This window comes from Colius striatus, chromosome 5 (genome assembly GCF_028858725.1).
Source record: "Colius striatus isolate bColStr4 chromosome 5, bColStr4.1.hap1, whole genome shotgun sequence".
Classification (NCBI taxonomy): Eukaryota; Metazoa; Chordata; class Aves; order Coliiformes; family Coliidae; genus Colius; species Colius striatus.
Window position 1 is genome coordinate 32,985,839 of NC_084763.1, and position 20,770 is coordinate 33,006,608.

Genomic DNA, 20,770 nt, shown 5'->3' on the forward strand with positions numbered 1-20,770 from the left:
AACCACATGGACTAAGGTTTCTGTTTAACCACAGATCCAGTTCAAGAGCAGACACTACTAGAGCATCTCAGTTCTTTCCTAGATAGGCCAGCCATTCTTGATGAAAGGGTAAATGTTTCTGTGCATCGTGCCTTTTAACTACGCTATAGAATTCTCACAGCTGAGTTTGTTTCCTTAATAAAGAATATGTCTTTATTCATGTTTGCTCTAGCTTATGGACTAAAGAGGATTCAAGCTAACCTTCCAGAAGTTAATAATGAGTTACTACTTTGTGGCACCCACTCTGCCACGTCACTTCTTTCCTGATGTGTTATTGCACCCACTAATTTTCACTTTTTGCAGTGATACTGGCTTTTTGAAATGGCAAAAACTACTCATGCTTCTTTGAATTCATAGCAGACGTAGGCTGTGTAATGTTAACTCAGTACATAATGCATTCCTGACTGTAGGCTGTATTTAAAACCCACTAAGTTTTAAGAGTGTTTTGCTTGCACAAAGTAGTATCTTAATGAACAATTGGCATATTACTGGGTAAATGATAATACTTCACAGTTTGGTCTAGTTCTGTCTGTTCATATTACAGCTCACTTATCTGGTGTATTGATTTTGTTCAAGCAAATGTAAATACTTTAGGTAAAATGAATAGTTGTTCAAAGACCAGTGCACTTTACAGATAAGGAACAGTGTTTATTTAAACCGACTTTGATCACTGGGGCAGAGCAGTGTTGGTATATTTTCAATCTATCTTTGTTTCTGCTGTCATAAGACAGATGAGGTCACATTTTCAAGCAGCTTCTACCTGTGCTAAAAACTACAGTGAGCAGCAGCTTAAAAAACAAATACTTGTGTCTTAACCTTAGTAGATGTGGAGATTTGTGCTGTATCTGCTTGCAGAGAGCATAGTATGATTATCTGAACCTCAGGGTGCAGTGGCTGGGTTGCATTGCAGGCTGAGAAGCCCTGGCTTTCTGTAATTCTCAGGAGATGGGGCAGGATTTGGCTGCTGTTTCAGTGCTCCTTCTGTTTGATCACTGACCTGTTGTAGACTGCCAGGTAGGATCCCCTTGTTCTGTAACTTTAGGAGCGTTGAGGAGAGAAAAAGAGAAGGGAAAGGAGAGAAGAATGTGGGTCTCTGAAGCCCTAAATAAAAAGCATGCTGTAAATGAAGGAAAAATGCAATAAAGTGCTTGCAGAGTAAAAAGTATTTATCCCCTACACTAATAAAACATCTTATGAACATAGCAGCCATAGAGAATTCAGCAAAATTTTCATTTAAAATGTCATTTGATCTAGAGTTTTTATTTTTACAGACTGCTGTGAATTTTTTAATGTAGTAAAAAAGCACTCTTTACAGAGACCTGTCATTCAAGAGAATGCTGCAGCAAGCTTTTTGCCAGTAGCTCATTGTAAACTAAGGATCTGCTTTAAGAAAGAGGTGGTCTGAGACACATTTTAAACGTCCTGTAAATGTTGTCCTGTCCTGTTTGGTGTTTGAAATACATAGTAACGATGAGATGCTGCATAAAGTTATAGCAGTAGACATGCAGTGGCAGAATGCCCTAAGTTTTCTTTTAACTGGAGTATTCCACTTAAGGGCATAGACTAGTGCCAGGTAGATGGGTTCAAACTTGTCTTTTCTGCAGGTGGTCTTTGCTTTTTTTTGTAGTTTTAAACCTATTCAGACTAGCAACAGAGACTCATTACAGAGAGTCCAGGTTTTGGGGTGAATTTTTCTCTTGTGATGTAAATAAATAATATGCATAATCTATGAAATGCCCAAGACAGGGTTTTTCCTGTAGCTTTCAACATTGTATTGGCCTAACTTTTTTTCCTTTTTAAACCAACATGAAACCTGTGATTTCACTATGGGAACAGTAAGGACATTGTTGAACGCTTTTGAAAATTTTCAGTCTTGGATTTTTACTTCGTTTCACAATGTAGTAATTGCTTACGTGGGAGGCAAGAAGACAGGAGTGCATGATGTGTTAGTCTAAAAAGGGGCAGCCAACTAAGATGAATTTTATAAAAGCCACCTACCCTATCACCTTTCCACTCACCACATTTAATTCTCAGCTGTGATTGTGTTACAAACACAGATGTTAAATTTTCCTTCTTCGGTGCTGCCGTTTCCTTGGAGTGTATTAATTGTTTGTGCAAGGGCTGTGTGCTTGGATGCATTCTAGATTTTAATGTTTTAAATACCATCCCTATGAGCATAGTACAGCATAAATACCTAGGAAAGGAAGGACTGAGAAGGTACTTGGATGGTTTTGGTTGTTCAGTAACACAAAGGGCTTAGAAAGGGTCAGTATCACCTGAGCAGCTCCCCTCTGCTGTTTGCCCAGCCTTTGCCAGGCTTGACTTTTAAGTCCCCTAGGAGTTCACTTTGCATCGTAATTACTGAGAATTAGTACACATGGCTGACTTTTGCACTTGTAACTAAAGCTGATTGTTTCATTGAACAAGTCTTTTTCTGTTTTTTGTAAACTGTTTTCTCTCCTAAGGAAAAAAAAGAAAAGGAAAATAGATCTTTTACCGGTGACCTCGGCATTTAGTTCAGTTAACAGCCTGTTTGGTAGCTTTTTATTATGTGAAGATGAAAGTGATAGATTGGTTGGGATTTTTTTTTTTTTTGAGACCCCCAAGAATATAACTAAAAGTATAACCTTTTTATTTTTATACAGAATCTTAAGGAGGGTTGTTATATAAATTAGTAACTCAAAATTTCCATCTTCTTTGTTTGTAAGAAATTTTCCTAGTGACTGTGGTATTTGTTACCCGTATAAAAGATACGTAACTGCCACATTTGCACAATGCCTGATATCCAACATTGAGCTCTGGTCTCCGTTGTGCGTTTAGGACTACCATCACTCATGTGAATCCTATGTAGCCCTTATAATTATTAGACCAGTAAAAAGCTTCAGTTCCACGATGTAGCGTAATGATACTGTAGAGCTAGGATCTGCTGAGCATCTAAACCACAAATCTGACTTAACGTCCTTGAATGAAAAAGTGCAAAAATATGCTAGGGTTTTTTTTCTGCTAATGCTGTCACGTACCTTCAAGGATTCTTTAATAAAAGGATGATCATGGGTAAACTGTAAGTACAAATCAATTTTTTTTTAAACAGTGGGAATAAACTTGAAGTTTGTGTTCTGTGGTCTTTCAATTTCTTTTACAATTTAAATAAAAAATAATCACTAGTATTATAGAAAACTTAGCTACTTGCTTAAAAGCTTCTGATAAAGGTAACCTGATTTTTTTTTATATATTTTTTCAGTTATGTTAGCTAACTGAAAAATCTGTTTGTAGAAGTGGCATAAATATTATTTCTGAGGTTTTGAAGCATTGCCTTTAACACTAATCTTTTATGTGAGACAGTGATTTTGCTTAGTTCCTTAAATAAAGCAGTTCCACGTTTAATTGAAAAATTTACATTGTGTGTCTGGAAGTAACCAGGAAAGAGAGACAAAGACACAAAATAAAGAATTATCATAAAAAAAAAATACAAAATATTAAGAAAACCAGAAGCCTTATAGCGTAACTATGTAATATATAATTAGATAGATATGTTGCCTTGTCTGCATAAAGTAATACAATTATATAGGTAAATCAGAAGCTTAATTTTCAGCAAGAAAAGAGGCAAACATTTTGCTTTATTAACCTTGCCTTCTGCTCTGCCACCTCTTTCTGAGCACACACAGCTTTTTCCTTCCCAGCTGCTCAGTGTGCTCACTATTAGCCGGTTTAATTCCTGTAGCACAGTACAATTACAGATCACATACAGATCTGCTTTTATTTGTCAAGACAATTTTAGGCCTATTTCTAGAGACTTTATAGTGATAGTAATAAACTTAAAACATATTAGACTTGCTTGGAAAACCTTAACTCTGTTATGGAACATAAAAATAGATATCATTAAGATGGAGTTCATCTAGAAGGTGCAAAATCCTGTCCAGAATTCTTTTTTGTAAAGGAATATGATGTGAAATTCCAGATGAATTGTGTGACATGACTGACCCAGTGCAAATAATTTTATTAAGCTACTTACAACATTTATTTTATGTTTCAGAGAGTAATAAGGATAAGTCTCCATCTGAGATGCATTTTCTCTGGGGCATTGCAGTGGAGGTATACAGTATATGGACCCCAATTCCCACACTTCTTAGATCTCTTACTTGCAAAAATCTGGACATTTCTGAATTTTAGGCTAAAGGAGACCAGAGGTGTCATTCCTGCTTGCATTATTCAGAAACCTAAATCTAATAACATTCTATTCTATTTGGCAAGGAAATTTGAGCTATGGGTAAAATGAAACAGAGCATTATGTAAGCCAAGGGGAAAAAAACCCAACAACTCTGTGTGTACATCTGGAAGAAAACCCTCTCAACAACTGCTATCAGAAAAGTTTTGATGTAATTTTTTTGAGATAAGTAACGATGATCTTCTTAATTGTGCATATTAGATTTGAAAGCAAGTGGCATGCATCTCTTGAACTCTTTACAGATTTATTCTCAGAGTTCTGTCCCCCCAGTAGTCAGGGAATCCAACTTCTATCACGTTCAAGGGGAGTTCCAACTGCATGAATAAAAGCCCAGCATTCACATTTTTTTGTTTAAAGCAAAGTTCAGAAAGTCCTAATTTTTAATAAAACGTTAAATTTAAAACTATTTTCTCTTTACATAAAAATAGATTTAAAGTATATTTAATATAATTAATATCATGTAACTGAATATACTATAACTAATTAGGTATTTTTAAGCTCTTGCTTTCTCCTCTGGACCACAGTAGTTGTTATTTTCAGCATACTGAATAAAATTTAAACTAGCTGTAAACTTTTGGTACTAAGAAACTCATCTAGATCTGGGCTTGAATTTAACTTCACATTTGCAAACCTATTGTATTTTAACAGTTCTCTGTTTTAAGTGTCTCTGATGAATTTTTGGCTAGCCTTAGATTTAAGCCTTATAGTGAAGTTTGAGAAGACTACATACAGTAGCATGATAGCCCTTCCAAGAGGTTGTACCAAACAGTGGATAAGTTCCTATTTTAATTTGACCTTACCCCACATTTCCTTGAACATTTTAAGAAATAGTCTCCTGAAATTTTGACCCAGTTATACCTGTTTTAACTGGCCTTTCCTGAAAGCTGTAGCAGTTACACAGAATGTGATTTCATTATATTTTTAATTTTCCTTTTGGATGGGTTAATTATTTTTTTTTCCCTAAAGGTATTTTCCCTTAACAAATTAGAGTTGTTTTCCGTTTTTGCTTCCCCTATCCTCTTCCTTTTAATTTCCCTTCTGCCTTAAAAAGACAAGAAACTTTTCAAACGATAAACCCAGGAGGAATGCACAGATTTATGTTGATATGAGCCAAACAGAACTGAACAATTCCGAGCTCTTAAAAAGCCCATTTTTCCCCTACAAACATACTTAATATTATTTCCATTTGCAATGTTATTTTTCAGATGGATTATATTAGAAATAGTGACTGCAAAATTTTATATGAACATACATTACAGTTTAAAATATGTATTAGTTTTGACAATTCTATTTTATTACATGACCCTTTCTCCTATTACTCCTCCTTTTACTAACAGTAAGATAGTGTAGTGTTTACCAATACAAATTTAAAAAAAACCCAAAAAAAAGAGTAAAGCCTCAAACTTGAATCAAGAATGAAAATCTAACTTTCTATGAGAAAAAGGAAGATATTTATGATGTCACAGTAATTTATGATGTGACCAAGAAATAATGGGTCACAGTTTCAATACAGCTACCATGCCTTAAGACTTGAAAGGTCTATAAATCATGAAATGATTCTACAACTAGTCAAAATAGACAAGGAGAGCAGACAGAGCCAAATGTTAACATATTTGACAGGTCTGTAACTTAATTGCTTTTATAATGCCAATCAAGTAGGCTCCACTTTGATTTCTTGGCTAGGCTTCTGAGAACTGAATTACCTTTAACGTGGAAAATATCAAATCCACAATTTAATTTTTTTCCCACTGCAGACTTGGTCAGTGCTTAGAAACCAGCCATACTCCTGTTTCTTTCTGTTTAGCCAAGTCATTAATATACTGTCCCAGGACAGTTGTCACAACTGCTGTTCCAGTCTTGGAAATCTGTCTGAACAATGGCAGGAGTGTCTTTCTGTTCAAAGTAATTGCAGTTATATTTATGAGCACTTTTTACATGAGCATTTGAAGGTGCTTGCTTTAGTTGGATGACAAGAAGACTGCGATTCTCTCAAAGTTTGCTGCTTGAGCTGCCCAAAATAAAACCTTAGCCAGACCAAGAGAAGGCTGTCCTCAGAGGACAAGAAAGATAAACACAAAGCTGTTTCTGTGATGGCCTGGTCATGGTAGTGAAAAGTAGATGATTGAGGGTGCAGAAGATCTCCTTGTAGTCTGAGGAAAAGGTATTTGCTGTATGAACTCCTATTGCTAATGAGCATTAGCAGAATCCTATTTAGATAGAACCACAGAAGAGAAGACACAAAATAGCATGAGATGGCTCTTCTGGATTTTTGTAGCCTGGCTTTATTGGAAAAAAAAGGTAACATATAACAAAGCTTTAGAGAACCCGGTGTGCTTTGCCCTTGACATACAGCACTACATAATTAAGGTTGGGACCTTTGAAATCTGTAAGAGAAACAGTCAGTTTGGATGGATGTCTGTTATTTGATAGCTCTTCTGGTAACAGGCAAGTCCATAGTGAAATCAGCTCTGGAGCAGCTCAACATAATTTGTCTGATGCTCTTGGGATCTTTTGCCATACAAACACCAAGACATTTAGAGCTAGTTTCAAGGACTGCAGTGGCACACCGTAAATCTGGCTTCTAAGCCTTGTTCTGTCATAGAGTGAGTATGTGATTTTGTGGTAAATCATTAAATAGTTCTATGCCTTAGTTGCCTTTTATTATACAATAAGGATGGTAATTCTTCCATTCTTGCATCCTTTGAGTGCGTTTTTTTTAAGTTAGGGGGTTTTTTCTAATGACAGAGAACAATATTTTGTGTCTGTACAATGCTCAGCACTTTAGGAACCTTGACTTCCATTAGGATTAATTAATTAATGCTAGAAAATGCACAGGAAAACAAGCTGCATCTGGCAGCTGGCAAGGAGTAAGGGCCTAGGACAGTGTACGATATTCAGTATGGTAAACCGTAGACTAAAAATTTTGGAGCTCAATATAATTGCTTGCCCTTTCTTAAATTGATGAGTAACCAAGACACTGTAGATGATTTCTTTTGCAGAGGTTGATTTTGGGTAATTATATAACATGTTGCGTGTGTATTTTAATGATTACCATTAATTACCATAATTGCTGTCCCTGGGTGGTGTTGTTGGGAATTATTAACACTCTTAATAGCAAGAGTAATCCTTTCTTCATGCATGAAGCCTTAAAAAGTGATATGTGACAAGTTGGATGGGTTACAGAAGAAAGATTTAGGCTGAACCTAAATGGTTTTAGCTGAGAACAGGAAAAAAGCTACAATTTAAGTAGGTAATAATGTTAATTAGAGTTACAAAAACAGTTGATGGTCAGTAGTGATGAAAGGAAAAGAATCTAGTACTTTCTTCTGGGATGGAAAGCAAAAGTTTCTTTCTGAATTACAAGCTCTAGTCTCTTCAGAACCTACATCCAGGCTTTCAAATGGAGATGTGAAAGCCCCGGGAGAGTTTGGTCTGGAGAGCTCATTTCTTATCTAATCTCTTATGGGTACAAAATGCAGTAACATTAAAAAGAATCTAAAAAAAACCTCATAAAAAATCTTAAAAAGAAGCCTTAGTGTAATGAGAGGGGTAAAAATTATTTACTTTCCAGTAAAGTTTATTCCAAGGTGATTTGAGTATGTGAAGAATCGGAAAACATTCTGACTTCTTAAACTGGAGTGCTCTTAAGCAGTTGTTACTAAAACAATTTTTTTTCACTACAGAGTGGGTTTTATTTCCCTCTGAACAAAAAAAAAACCCCACAACACCTCAACTGTTTCTACTTTTTCCTTCCTTTCAGTAAAGTAGGAGGCATGTGATAGAAAGTACTACATTAATGTACAAGACTATACTGCCATCGAGAGGTGTTGGGTGATACCATACCAAGGGCAGAGTTGAAGAACTGCACCCCAAAACATGTTTTTAAAAATTCAGATGTGTGTGGATGCATAACTAACTGTATGTTAAAGCACATTGAACATTTTATAGGCATGCAGATTTCTAGCTATGTGTGTATGAGGAGGTCTTGGATGACAGAGGTATTTCCTGGTTATTTTCTTGCTTTACATCAAAGAAGACCATAAGTGCTTGTGATCAGGTCAAATGTTAAATTCTTTCAGCATAATGTGGGCCCTTTGTGGGCCCTTACAGATAATTATCTATGCAATACCTCTAGGTATTTGTTCCTATAAGTAACTCAAAATTGCTTTTTTAAATTTTAATCACATTATAATAAAAGAAAAGTTACCTGCTTTTACAGTCAGATCATTTGTTTCTTTAAAAAAGGATTGGAAGGGGTGATAAGGAATTCAGAGTTGAGGGTCTTCAAGATTGTAACTTCAGTATAGAAAAACTGGTGTTGCTGGAAGCAATCTATGTTAACAGTTGACAAAGTTGATTTTTGTGACATTTGGTGAAGAATTAGGCTTGAGCAACCTCAGCTTAAAATGTGTTTATTCTGGAAAAAAAAACCCAAAAAGTAGTTTTCAGATTCTGATCTTTAGGACCATATTTTGAAATTTTATTATGAGATATGCTTTCAACTGCAAAACTTAACAAGCCAGAAAGCAGTGTTTTTCAACTTTTGGCCAAACAGGATGAATGAGCATGGTGATAAGATGTGCTGCTATTGTTTTGTCTTGTTTTTTCATTAACAGTTTATACCAGCACCTTGAAGAGACTGGAAAAAAGTTAGATTGATGAGATTTCTTTCATTGCATTCACTATGCAAAAGCTCTGAAGACGGAAGTCATCCTGTTGTGATTCCCTTACAAGTTGTGTGTGTTTAATGTACACACTGGGTGTACAATTACCTCTTTACCTCAAATCCCCTTCTCGTAAAACTACTCATTGTACAATGCAATAGGAGTTACCAGTACTAGACAAACAAGAAGTAATTTCATTATAGTAGCTATCCCTGGTTTGTTTCTCCCCCTATTTTGAGAGGAAGGAGCTGCTGTTACCAGCATAGACGGTTAAATAACAGAGTGACAAAAGGTCCCTACTAGGCAACTGTACTTGTTACTGCTAGACTACCTCTGTGTAGGCTGATAAACCAGCCTTCCTCTCCACCACAAAGCAGACAGGTGGTAAAAACCCTCCCTACCCTCTGTCAGGTATTGTCTGGCTCATCACTTGCAGCTCTTCACCATTTGATTTATGGAGTATATCTTCCATCAGATTCATAGGATGACAAAGCTTGTTGTCAGGGAGTTCTGGTCTGGTTGTGGAAAGGCTTCACTGGAAATTTCCAATGTCTTGAGACCTGCTTTGTGGATAGCAAAACAAATAGTCTTTTTGGTAATGCCTGGTGCATGCAGGTCTCAACTGTTTTAAATGTTTTGAGCTTGATTTGTATGAAGTGGGTAAATAATGGCGTTGCCTTTTTTTTCAAATATCAAGTTGAAGAAAAGGGAATCTTGTGTGAGTTACCCAGTTATGTACGAGTATCTAATACTGCATGTGTCAATGCAGCCAGGTTGGACATGCAAATGTAAACATTTATATGTGCTAGCACTTAAAATACTTCATGTTTATTTGAATCCAGAAGTTATTTGCCCTTATTCTCCTTTAAAATCAGATATATGCTTATATTTTCTTAAAGTATGGCATTCACTTACACATAGTTTTATCGATGCTCAATGTGTTGCTGGATGAATAATACTGATTTTAAAAAATGAACTTAATTTTTTTGTCATATTTTAATTTTGAATATGGTTTTCTCATAGTGAAAATTAAAGGGACACTTCCATAGAGTCATGGCACAGTAAGCTGCAAGAATATTGTACTGAGGGAAAGAGGTTTACTTGTGCTAACACAGATTAATTGCTATGAGTTTTTAAGTAATGTGGTTTACAGAGGGACTGTGGCATAGCAAACTTGCAAATGAGCATTATCACCTGCAATTTGGATTTTATCTTTTGAAGAAGAAAATATGTGTGATCACATGTAGGAATGCATAGGAATTTGTAATTCACAATAAGGATCTTTACAGGATTCTTTTTGAGTCTTTGCAAGATGAGTAAACAAATAAAATACATTTGTTTTGTTTTGAGTGCTTACTTAATCTTTTTCAGTTCAAGTGCAAAACTGAAATCAGCATAGTTTATCAGTCTAATTTCTGATGGCAACAAGAATAGCAGTTTTATATTTACCAGGATTCTGGTTTGTTAAAATGAGTTAAATTAAATTATGCCATTTTGAAAGTCAAAATCAGTTGTGTTACACAAGAGCATGCCTTTTCTGGTCAAAGTAGGAAACATTTGGGATATTTTGGGGGTTGTGTAAAGACTTTAATTTGTAACCACCCTGTGTATGCTCAGTGTAAGTGGTAGACAAGAGCAGTTGTTTGCGCGATTTACCATTTCTTCAGAACATTATTTAAACCATATTACTGCACATATTTTTCATTTTGAATGATAGCTACTCTGAGCCACGATTAATTCTTTTAACATTTGGATAATTCAAAAAAGATGTGTGCATCATGTTTATACACTAGCCAAGGCTAAATGCAAGTACTTTTAAATGTAGCTTATTTTATTTTAGTCATTACCTTCTAGAAAAAAATAGTTTTGTTGTGGGGAGAATGAGAGTTGCCCTTTGTATAGTTTGTGTGATTTCAGAATCTAGTGAAGGACGTGGCTGTTAGGCCACAAAATGGTAAAACTAACAAAAGTTAGATTGATACTCTTGAAATCAGGCCAGTTGGAGTTTGAATAAGTAGTTTTTTAATAGATTTAGAGAACCTCCCTGTTACCTTTTTTTTTTCCCCTTGTTTCAAATTTTTAACTTTGAGTCTGTCATTGTAGCAGAAAGGTTGTGTTGTGCCCTACATTACCTATTGTGAATGAGGTGAAGTTCAGGATAACTAGCAGGCAGCCTGAAATGCTTGCCAGTGTTGTGTCTTAAATCTGACTTTCAAAATGTTAAAAACATTTAGCAGTTCTTTATTAATAGAATCTTTCCGTCTGTAAACCTTCTTTTCTTTATTACTTGGTGCACAAATAATGATTTGGACCTCAGACTCTTGAATCACGCAGCATTTAATGGCACTGAAACTGGTAGTTCAGTGGGGTTTTTAAAAAAGCACAATCTATCTGCAGTTCTGACTTTGGAATCCATGTATTCCTTTTATGAACTTACGCCAAAATTGAAAAGTCTTCTGCTAGACCTTTACTCTTCAATAGTATGTTTTCACTTTCTACGTACTGGCATGCACATCCCAGTTTCTTTACATAGTTAGTAATTCTTCCTTTCATTTGATTACTTTACAGTGTTCTTGGCTTGTCAGTATTGCATAACTTGGTGTTGATGAATGTATTCTTGCAGCAAGAATTGAGCTAGTGCCTGTCTGATGTCTTGCAGTGGCTAACCTGCTTCCTCTCTGGTTTTTTTCTCACCACTCATCCCAGGGATGGGGGGAGTAGATTTCTTACCTTGTGAGCTGCAGTTTGTTAAGTGATACCAAAACTCTTATCTGCCGATAGCTTAGCTATCAGCAGCAGTATTAAAAATGTCTCCTCTTGAGTGTAACAGGACATGTGCTGGAAATAAAGTAGCAGGTTGATGTATTGCATTCCACTTTTAATTTCAGGCTGGAGGTTCTCAAGTGATCTTTACCAATCCACTGGAAATTGTCAAGATTCGATTACAGGTGGCTGGAGAAATTACTACTGGTCCACGAGTTAGTGCCCTCACTGTATTACGGGACCTGGGCTTCTTTGGTCTCTACAAGGTATGGCTTTTTTAAGATGTACATGAATTAAAAGTCAATTATGAATATTTCAAATCAAAATATAATTTCATAAGTGGACATAACTGCACTGTTAAAAAAATCTGCCTAATTATGTGATGTTTTAATTTTTCATTTGTAACTAAGGAAAAAAACCTCTTGGTTTTGAGCACATGGTCTTGTGGATCGTACTAAGATTTTTTTTCTCACTTCAGCAGGTGTAAGGTATTTTTTGTTGTGGATCAGTTTGTGATTCCTGATGTTCTGCCTCGTGTAAAAATAAACTTACCTGCTTATGATACAGAGTTTGCAATTTTGGAGCTGTGCTTTTGCTCATCTGTGTTTGATTCAGCAACTTTCCCATATGTCATTGTTGATTTGGTGATGGGAATTAATTGCAGGACAATAATAGTGAAGAAATACAGACAGTGGGAGCTCAGCATAAAAACAAACTCCTAAAGCGAGCTTCCCTATGCTACTTAAGAACATTGCCACAAATAATATCAGGAAAAGCTGCTCTTATGAGTGTTTACTATGAATGCTGCAATTCTGCTTTCAACATTACTGTCTTCACATAAATAAGTAGAAATAAAGTTAGACTTAATATTAGACTGCAGCAGGATTAGAAACATCTTCTTTTCAATCTAATAGCATGTATGCTGCAAGCATTTTAAAGAGTTAATGTATTTCCTTCTACTTTTAGATGAAGGAGGCTAGATATGGTAGAGTAGGTATGAAAGGTCATGGAGTAGTTTGAGAGAGCCATTATACACAGTATTGAAACAAAAGCTCATGATTGCTGTATACTGCAGAGCAGCACATGATGTTTCTTCAGATTGTGCAGCCTGCTTCTTGGGAGAAAGCTCTCACACAACCTCTTCTTCCTAGTATTTCCACTGCAGCAGGCAGTATTCCTATGCTGTTTTATTTACAGTAGTGCAACTGTAAATTGAAGATGCTTCAAAAACTACCAAATTGAGCTCCATCCCTCTCTTCCAATGTTTAAATTCCCCATGTTTTAAGCATCCAATCCTTTTAAATTGTTCTGTTAACATTACAAAGAGGAAGCCTGCCCTCGAGTAGATGTATGTATGTTTTGTCCTGGAGAGAAGTTGCAGTTCTGAATAGGATTTAATGGGAAGGTGTTTTTCCCTTTAAATTGACTTGCTAATTTTTTAGATGTTGCACTGATGCTGAAGCTATTGTGTAAACTCCCACTAAATGGCATTATGGTGTTGATCAGGTCAACATTTACAACTGAAAACATGGATACAGTACACAGTCTGCATCCCTGAGGCAGTGCAATAATGGAGTGCAGCTACTGACCTTTACGAGGACCAGATAAAATAAAAAATAAAATGAGAAAAAGTGCTGAACTAGTTTACTGCAGTTATCATTTTGTATATTTTTTTTCCTTTATGGTCAATATCTGCTCTTGGTGACTCAGCAGAGTTCGCTACATTTTTCCATTTTTTTAAATGGCATTTATGTCTTGGAACATAAAATGAATTACTTCTGCTTTCTGAAGGAGGTACTTGGTGAATATTTGTAAGAAATACACCTCAACAGGAGCTACTTTCAGCACAATTTTTCATTGAAACAGGCAGTGATTTAATCACAAGCTGCCCAGTATCATTGGCTCATTCATTAAGTCTGCTTACCCCCACAAAAAGCCAAAAGGATTTGTTTTGTTTTTACTCTTCTGTTCTCTCTGCTTCTGTGTCTCTCCACCCTTACACCCTGCTCCTTGTGTTCATGTCCTTTTGTATGTTCAATTTGGATTCATTAACTTGGTAATCACACTCATGCACCCAACAGAGCACTGGCAGAAGGCTTCTGTCCAAGTGCACCCTTAGTCTCAGCTAGCTCTGTCATTGGGCACGTTTGTGCTGTTGTCCACCAAACGTTTTGGCACGTAGCCACAAAAAAAATGGCAATCAGGAGTGTGGATGCAAGCCACATAATGATCTGAAACAGGAAACTCATTAAAACTAAAGCCTCCTCCTCCTTAGTGGCTTAGTTTATTTTGAATCCAGGCCAGCTCACACTGTAGCTCCTCGTGGTGATTGTACCCTGGCAAAGGAGGGAATGGCTTCATGGCACAGGGAACCCATCAGTCTGCCTCAGTGGCATTTTACACTGCCTTGAGGTGTTTATGGAACAGCAATGTTAGGGGCAAAAGCAGCCCTCTCCTGAATGCTTGTGCTGAATCCGATTGTGCTGTTGAGGCCAGGCAGGGATTAATAACTCATTGCATCAGTCAAGAGCCCCAGAAAGTGCTATCCAGAGACATCAGTGGTCTAAAATGAATTTCAGACAAGACTAGATTTGGTAGGTGCTTCTGGCAAATTAATTTTGTGAGTGTAATGACTAAATGAACATAAAATAATAATAAATTATCTACTAATGAGAACTAAAATATCATGGTACCTTTGGAATGGTTGTACTGTTAACAAGTGAAATCAGTTTTAAAACTATAAAACTCTGTCTGTCTCGGTACTTTTTGTGTTGCACCTTAAGTCTTTGTTTTAGCTTTGTCTTTTATGTCTCAAAACCTGTGTCTCATACCCTGAATATACTTACTTTTGTAAATCTAAGTAGGACTCCATACATACTGCCATAGAAGAAGAATACATACTTTAGAAAACAGTTTGGTTTGTGAATTTTGGAGGTTGTATTCCAGCTGTTTAAACACTGATCAAAGCCATGATTTAGGAACACTGGAGAACTTTTTTGCAAGCGTTGACTTTTTATTTCAGGAGTTTGAATTTGAAATAAATGAAAGTCTTTACACCCCCCCCCCCCAATGTTTTCTTTGAAAAAAAAAATGTTTAACAATGCAAAAATTAAATTTAACACTCCGTTCCATGACTGATAATGTAAATTTTTTTGTTTCCTTTTTTTTTCCTGTTTGGTATGGCCTGAATTTATTTACTGACACGTTTGTTGGTGGTTTGGTTTGGTTTGGTTTGGTTTGGTTTGGTTTGTTTTTTTCTGTGATCAAAAGAAAGCAAATCCAAACAAAAATTACCTATTCTGTCAGTTTTGGTTCAAGATCATAATGGTCCTCCTTTTCCACTTGACTTGTTGGAAAGTCTTGTAAACCTGCTCTAAAAAGAGCTGAGTGCAGTTTCTATGGCAGTTTCCACTACAGGCCACCTAGATAATTCACTTCTGATGCCTGGATGAATGCATATTAAGCGTCTGTATTGCTGTGTCTCTGGAAAAGGTGAAGATGGCCACTGTCTAGATGAAGCCAAGTAGGGCAAGATAGTATGAGAAGCTGAACAGGGGGACAGTATCCTCTGTTCTTTACAGAATTTCCTTAAAGATCTTTCTTTGAGATGGGAGGAAAGGGGGTTCCCTCAGATTGCCTGGTGAAACCCACGGTTACAAACCTCTTGAGTAGTCGGGCAATCTGCTGCATGCTGGTTTCTCAGTTTCTCTCACTCCACTGTGGGTGCTGTTTCATTAACCGTGTTGCATAGGGGCAGAGGAAATTCTCTTTTCCCAGTTCAGAAGTAGATGATCTTGAAAAATGAAATTGAAATTAGGGTGAAAAATCTGTAATAAGAGTCCCATATAGTAGTAATCAGCTAGGAAGAATGCACTTTCATTAATTATAACTGCAGCCAGAAGATACAAAGAATTATGTATGTCAGTCTTAGCTTCATGAGGCAAGTTTCTGCATGTCTTAACACGATCTACTGCTTGTTTGAATTCTTACATTTTGTATTCATTTCTTCCTATGAAGCACTTTCCTGTGGATTTTTTTTAAAAAAAAAAGCCTCCACCGCCTCATAGAAGTAATTTGAGTGTTCCTGTCTTGCATTAACAGATAAAACCAAGGCACAAATAAATCTTATGTATCAAGTCAACAAATTAACAAGGGGCTGCTATGTAAAGCCTGCATCCAAATGAGTCAATCTTGTATTTGTTACGATCATAATTATCCCAGCATTCTAGTCCAAATGAATGGCCATTTAAGGATCATCAAGAAGCTGATCTGCATAGATTTGATCCCTCTCTATATTACTGAGATTAATAATAATCTTCTGGGTTGGCACATTAACATAGTGCTATGCTGTGCTAGTGACACAAAATTCACAGTAGTACTCTGCTGAGATGCTCACCCTGTCCTCTGCTCTACTTGCAGGCTTGATGTTAGAATAATTTGTGTTGAAAGCCAGTGTGGGCAACCTGAAGTAGTATTTGACCACTTTCAGGATTTAAGACCAAAAAACACCCCCAAAACCTTCATCCTTTTTTTAATGCTTGATTTGAATTGGCCATGTTCCAGCTTCTGTCCATTCTGGCAAACCCTCCCAAGAAGCGTTGTCTTCCCTGTACCCTCTCTTTAAGTAACTGCAGAGAGCACTATGGTCTCCCCGTGCCTGTTCTTCTCAGAGTTGAGCACACTGAGTTCCTTTGGCCTCTCCTGATACAGCATGCGCTGCCCAGCTGGCTTGATGGCCCTGCACTGGACTCAGTCCAGTATGGCAATGTGTCTTTCTTATACTGAAGAGACCAGAACTGAAGCCAGGACTCCAGATGTGGTCTCAACAGTGCTGAATGGAGGGGAATAATCACTTCCCTTGCACTCTTGCTACTACAGCCCAGAATGTGACTCTTCACTGCAAGAGGCATTGCTGACCCATGGTCAACTTTTCTCCAAAGCTTCTTTCTGTCCACTAAGCCTCAGCCTGTACTGCTGCACAGAGCTGTTCCATTCCAGATGCAGGACTTTGTATTTGCCAATTAGAACTTCATTATGTTTTCGTCAGCCTGTTTCTCCATCCCGTGAAAGTCTCTCTGAGTAGCAGTAGGCTAGCCCTATAGCACAATAGCTAACCCCCCGATTCAGTATCATACACTGATCTGCTGGGAATGCAACTTATGTTCCACCAATTTAGCAATGAAGACACCATGTCAGACCATCTGAGACGCCTTACCCATAGCCAAGGTGTCCCCTCATCCAGGACAGGTGTGACAAATAGGTTGGATACGTGTGATTTGGTAAATCATACTGGCTTTTCCCAGTCTCTCTTGCCCTTCATAATCTTGGAAATGGTTTACAAGAGCATTTGCTCCTTAAACCTCCCAAGGACAGAAGCGTGCCCAAATAGCTTGCAGTTTTCTGGATCTCCCATCTTGCTGCTCTTCAAGCTGAGTGTGTGATACTTGTCTTTTTCCAGTTGTCAGAATCTCCTTGACTGACTTGAGTTTTTGAAGGTACTGACAGGCTCACCCCGACATAAGCCAGCTATCAGCACCATTGAAGGTATCTCTGCTGGTCTCACAGGTTGTGTATGTGCAGATGGTGTAAGTGCTCTGCCTGTAGGTAATGCTGTGCTCCTGCAGACTTTTCTGGTAAGCTCTTGGAGATGAGAGGTCTGAGGGCAAATTTTACTAGTAGAAAAGCAAGGTGAAAGTAATTTATCTGCCTTTTCCATGTACTTTTGTCACTAGATTTCCTGCCCCCATTGAGTAACAGCCTCACAATTTACTTAGTTGTCGTTTTGCTGCTGATGTGCTTACAGAAGCCCTTTTTGCTCTTGCTTCACATCTTTACTAGATCCAGCTCCAGCTGACCCTTGGCTTTTCTGACTCAATTGCTACATGCCCAAGCAAAATTCCTGTACATCCATGCTTGCTGCTTGATGTGATTACTTGGCTTTATGAACAGTGAAATGGACCATCCTAGTACTTTGAAGAGATTGTCCTTGAAGATCAGTATTGTTTTGGTATACCTTTGTAACTCAAAAAGTCATTTGGGGGAAAATTGATATTGTGGCGCATAGAGGTCCAGGTCAGATAATATCCTCTTCTCCTCTTCCTTCCCCACCAAAGAACTAAAGACCAATAAGTCTGGAAAAACAGAGTGGGATTTTTTTCACTTCAACTAATTGTCCATCATAATACGTACATAATAAGTTAAAGCTTCCTCTCAGATTCACTGTGCCTTCCCTGATCATTTAGATACCAGGATTCTGTAATGATACGCAGCTTAGAAATAAAATGCCTGCTAATTCCAGCAATAAAAAGATTTTACATGTACAGCTTATTAGACTAACTGCTGGGTTGAACCCCTGTAGTTCTTTAAAGGTAGAAAGCAAATATTTTTTCTGCCTTTGTCTAAAATTCTGAACTAGTTGTGTAAATAAGTATTCTAAAACATTGTGCTTCTCAAAACCCAACTGCTCCTTTGGGGAGGTACAAAACAGCACTTTTCAGAAGTAATATGTTTCTTCTGTTTGTCTTCTTTCTGCTAGTAATTGTTGCTGTGAAAGCACCAAGGCATAGAAGCTTAGGACTAGCAAGTTCTTCTTTAGCCACCAATGTCCTATAGATGACAGCTATTCTTAAAAATATAGAGACAATGTATCCCAGTCTGGGAAAATATTATTTAACCTAACACAAAATGTCATTTGTGTTGGCAGAAAAGATATGTTTCTGGCTCTCAGTATGTGTAATAGATTTTATTTAATTCCTGGTCACAGTTGAGTATTGAAGTAGTCTTACAGGATTAGCTAATAATTTTCTGTCTATATTCTGCCTGTCTTGCACAGTAATATGCATAAAGTCCTGTTAAAGGCAGTTGAATTTATATTCTCTTGGTCTTGGAATATATCTGTAAAGTGCTCATGTAAATACCCATTTTAAGTACACCTACTTATTTTATACATTATAGAAACTCATATCCATATAATACCTACCATAAAATGGTTAATGAAATATTACTCTTTTTATAAATAACCATTCTAAATAGGGGTTTACAGCAAAACAGACAGTGCCACTCCATCATCTTGCACAATAAAGTTACTCTGTGATCCCAAGAAAATGGTAAATAATACAGTAGTAAATAATTCTTCGAGGAAAGGATTCATTGGTTGCAGTAATGATTAGAATTACTAGAAGGTGTTTAGCTGTGTGCTTTGACAATGCCAACACAGTTTGCATTTCCAAAACTAGTCAGAAAAGCTTCCAAAAGATTTGCTTTCATTTTCAGGGGATTTTTTTGGTTTTGTTTTTTTTTTTGGTACTTTTAACAACTTCATAAACGGACTTCTGATGTGTTGACGTGGAAAGCATCATCTCAGGTGACAGAATATGTACCAAGCTCCCACCTGGTTGTTTTAATAGCAGCTGAGGTATTTCACCTCTTGAAGTTGTGGGTTTACAGCAGGATGATAAACATATAAAACAGAGTAGTAAAAGTTTTGGGTTACATTAATTTGCATCCACCATGACTATTTGTGACTGTTCTCATGTGTGAGAACCTGCTCTTCAGAAATTTCCTTTGAAAATAACAACAAAAAAAGTGCCGTTACAGATAAGAAGTGCTGGGATTTTTGTCTCTGTAACTGAATTGCTAGCACAACATTTGAAATCGGTGTTTTGTTCTTCTAACTCGATGGGCTAAATCAGTTTCATATTTTGGTTGAATATATATGTGAAAATATATGTGAATGAAAACTTAGAGCTTTTTTTCAGACAATACTGTTTCACAGTAGAAAAACAGCCTTTAAAAGCAAATGCCAGTAATATTTGACTGACTGTTCCAAAACCTGCTAGGTGCTGTTAGGGCTCCCGATTGCACAGGGTTAAGTCTGTAGTAAAACCTAAGAAGAATGCAAAATGATCAAAAAATGACATGCTGCCTATTGTTTGTAGCTATAGGATCAAAATAACAATTATACATGCCAAATAAATTCTAAACCTGTAAAGGAGAAAAAGAGGGGGTGGCTGTAAGTACAGGTGCCAGAAGCATTAAATAACCCTCTCAGACAAGGTGCACCACTGTTGTCTTGAATGCTGTTGAGGTCCCCCCAGTCTGGCATTTTTCCCCCTGCACTAGACAATGTGCATTCACTGCAGGAGACTAGGTTAAGCCTGCGTCTCCCAGACCTGCCGGCTCCTTCTGCCCAGCCCGACACAGAGGTGCCTTTGTCAGTATAATTACCCTCCCCTTGTAGTAGAAATAGTTTGTTTAGAGCCTTATTTGCAGGTAGAGTTGGTATAAGCAGGAATTAGCATGCTAAAGAACCTGCCTCAGCACTGACTTGGTTTTATTTATCTGAATCTTTGACAATCAGGTTTGGGGTTGGGTTTTTTTTTTCCTCCTTGGTTTATTCAGTGAGATACTATCCGAGATTAAGAGCTTTAAGGTTATGAAAGAGGCTGAAGATAGGAGCCAACTGGTTGTTGTGTGAGGGAGGCACATGTCATGGTGTGTAGAATCTCCCAACAATTTCATGCCTGACAGGTCTGCACCTTGGCTGCCAGAATAAACTCGGGTGGATGATTCTTACAGCTTTCTGGGGATTGATTAAAACTCCTTTTGGCTTTCAGCACATTATCCATATCAAGAAGGTGCAAGAAGTAAAATGAAGGTTTATTTTGCTTTTCAAGATACTGTGGACAGTCTCCCTAAACCTTCCTAATTGGCCTAGGCTGGTTGCAGATGATTAAGTTAAATGAGGCCTGCTTTTAAACATGCTTTCCCAGACTGTAAGTGGAATGATGGGGGGAAATTTTAGACTGTTGTGATGCTGGACTGAAGCCAAGATGGGTTATTATTAAAGTGGATCCAAGTTTTGATCCAGGTTTTGTTTGCTCTGAGCCAACTGAGCTGATGGACATCCCTCCCTCTCTGCCTACCTGAACGTATGTTCTTAGAGATATTAACAATGGGCTGTTTCTGCCCCATGAGAAAGAGCCTTTTAACCAAGGGGGAAGAGTGTTAGCAGCTTGGTTTAAGAGTTGCTCACATTTGGAGTTTATTGATTTCCTTACGTTATTTTAACTATGTTGAG

The 20,770-nt window shown here is 37.2% G+C and overlaps 1 protein-coding gene across 2 annotated transcripts in view; it reads left to right on the top strand.

The window, feature by feature from the left end:
* The window catches only part of SLC25A13 (solute carrier family 25 member 13), a 103,486-nt gene that overhangs the window by 73,346 nt on the left and 9,370 nt on the right, over positions 1–20,770 (top strand). For both annotated transcript variants that reach the window (XM_061996970.1, XM_061996971.1), the window contains exon 14: positions 11,817–11,957. In XM_061996970.1, coding sequence (XP_061852954.1) covers positions 11,817–11,957 — 141 coding nt within the window. The remainder of the gene's footprint in view (positions 1–11,816; positions 11,958–20,770) is intronic.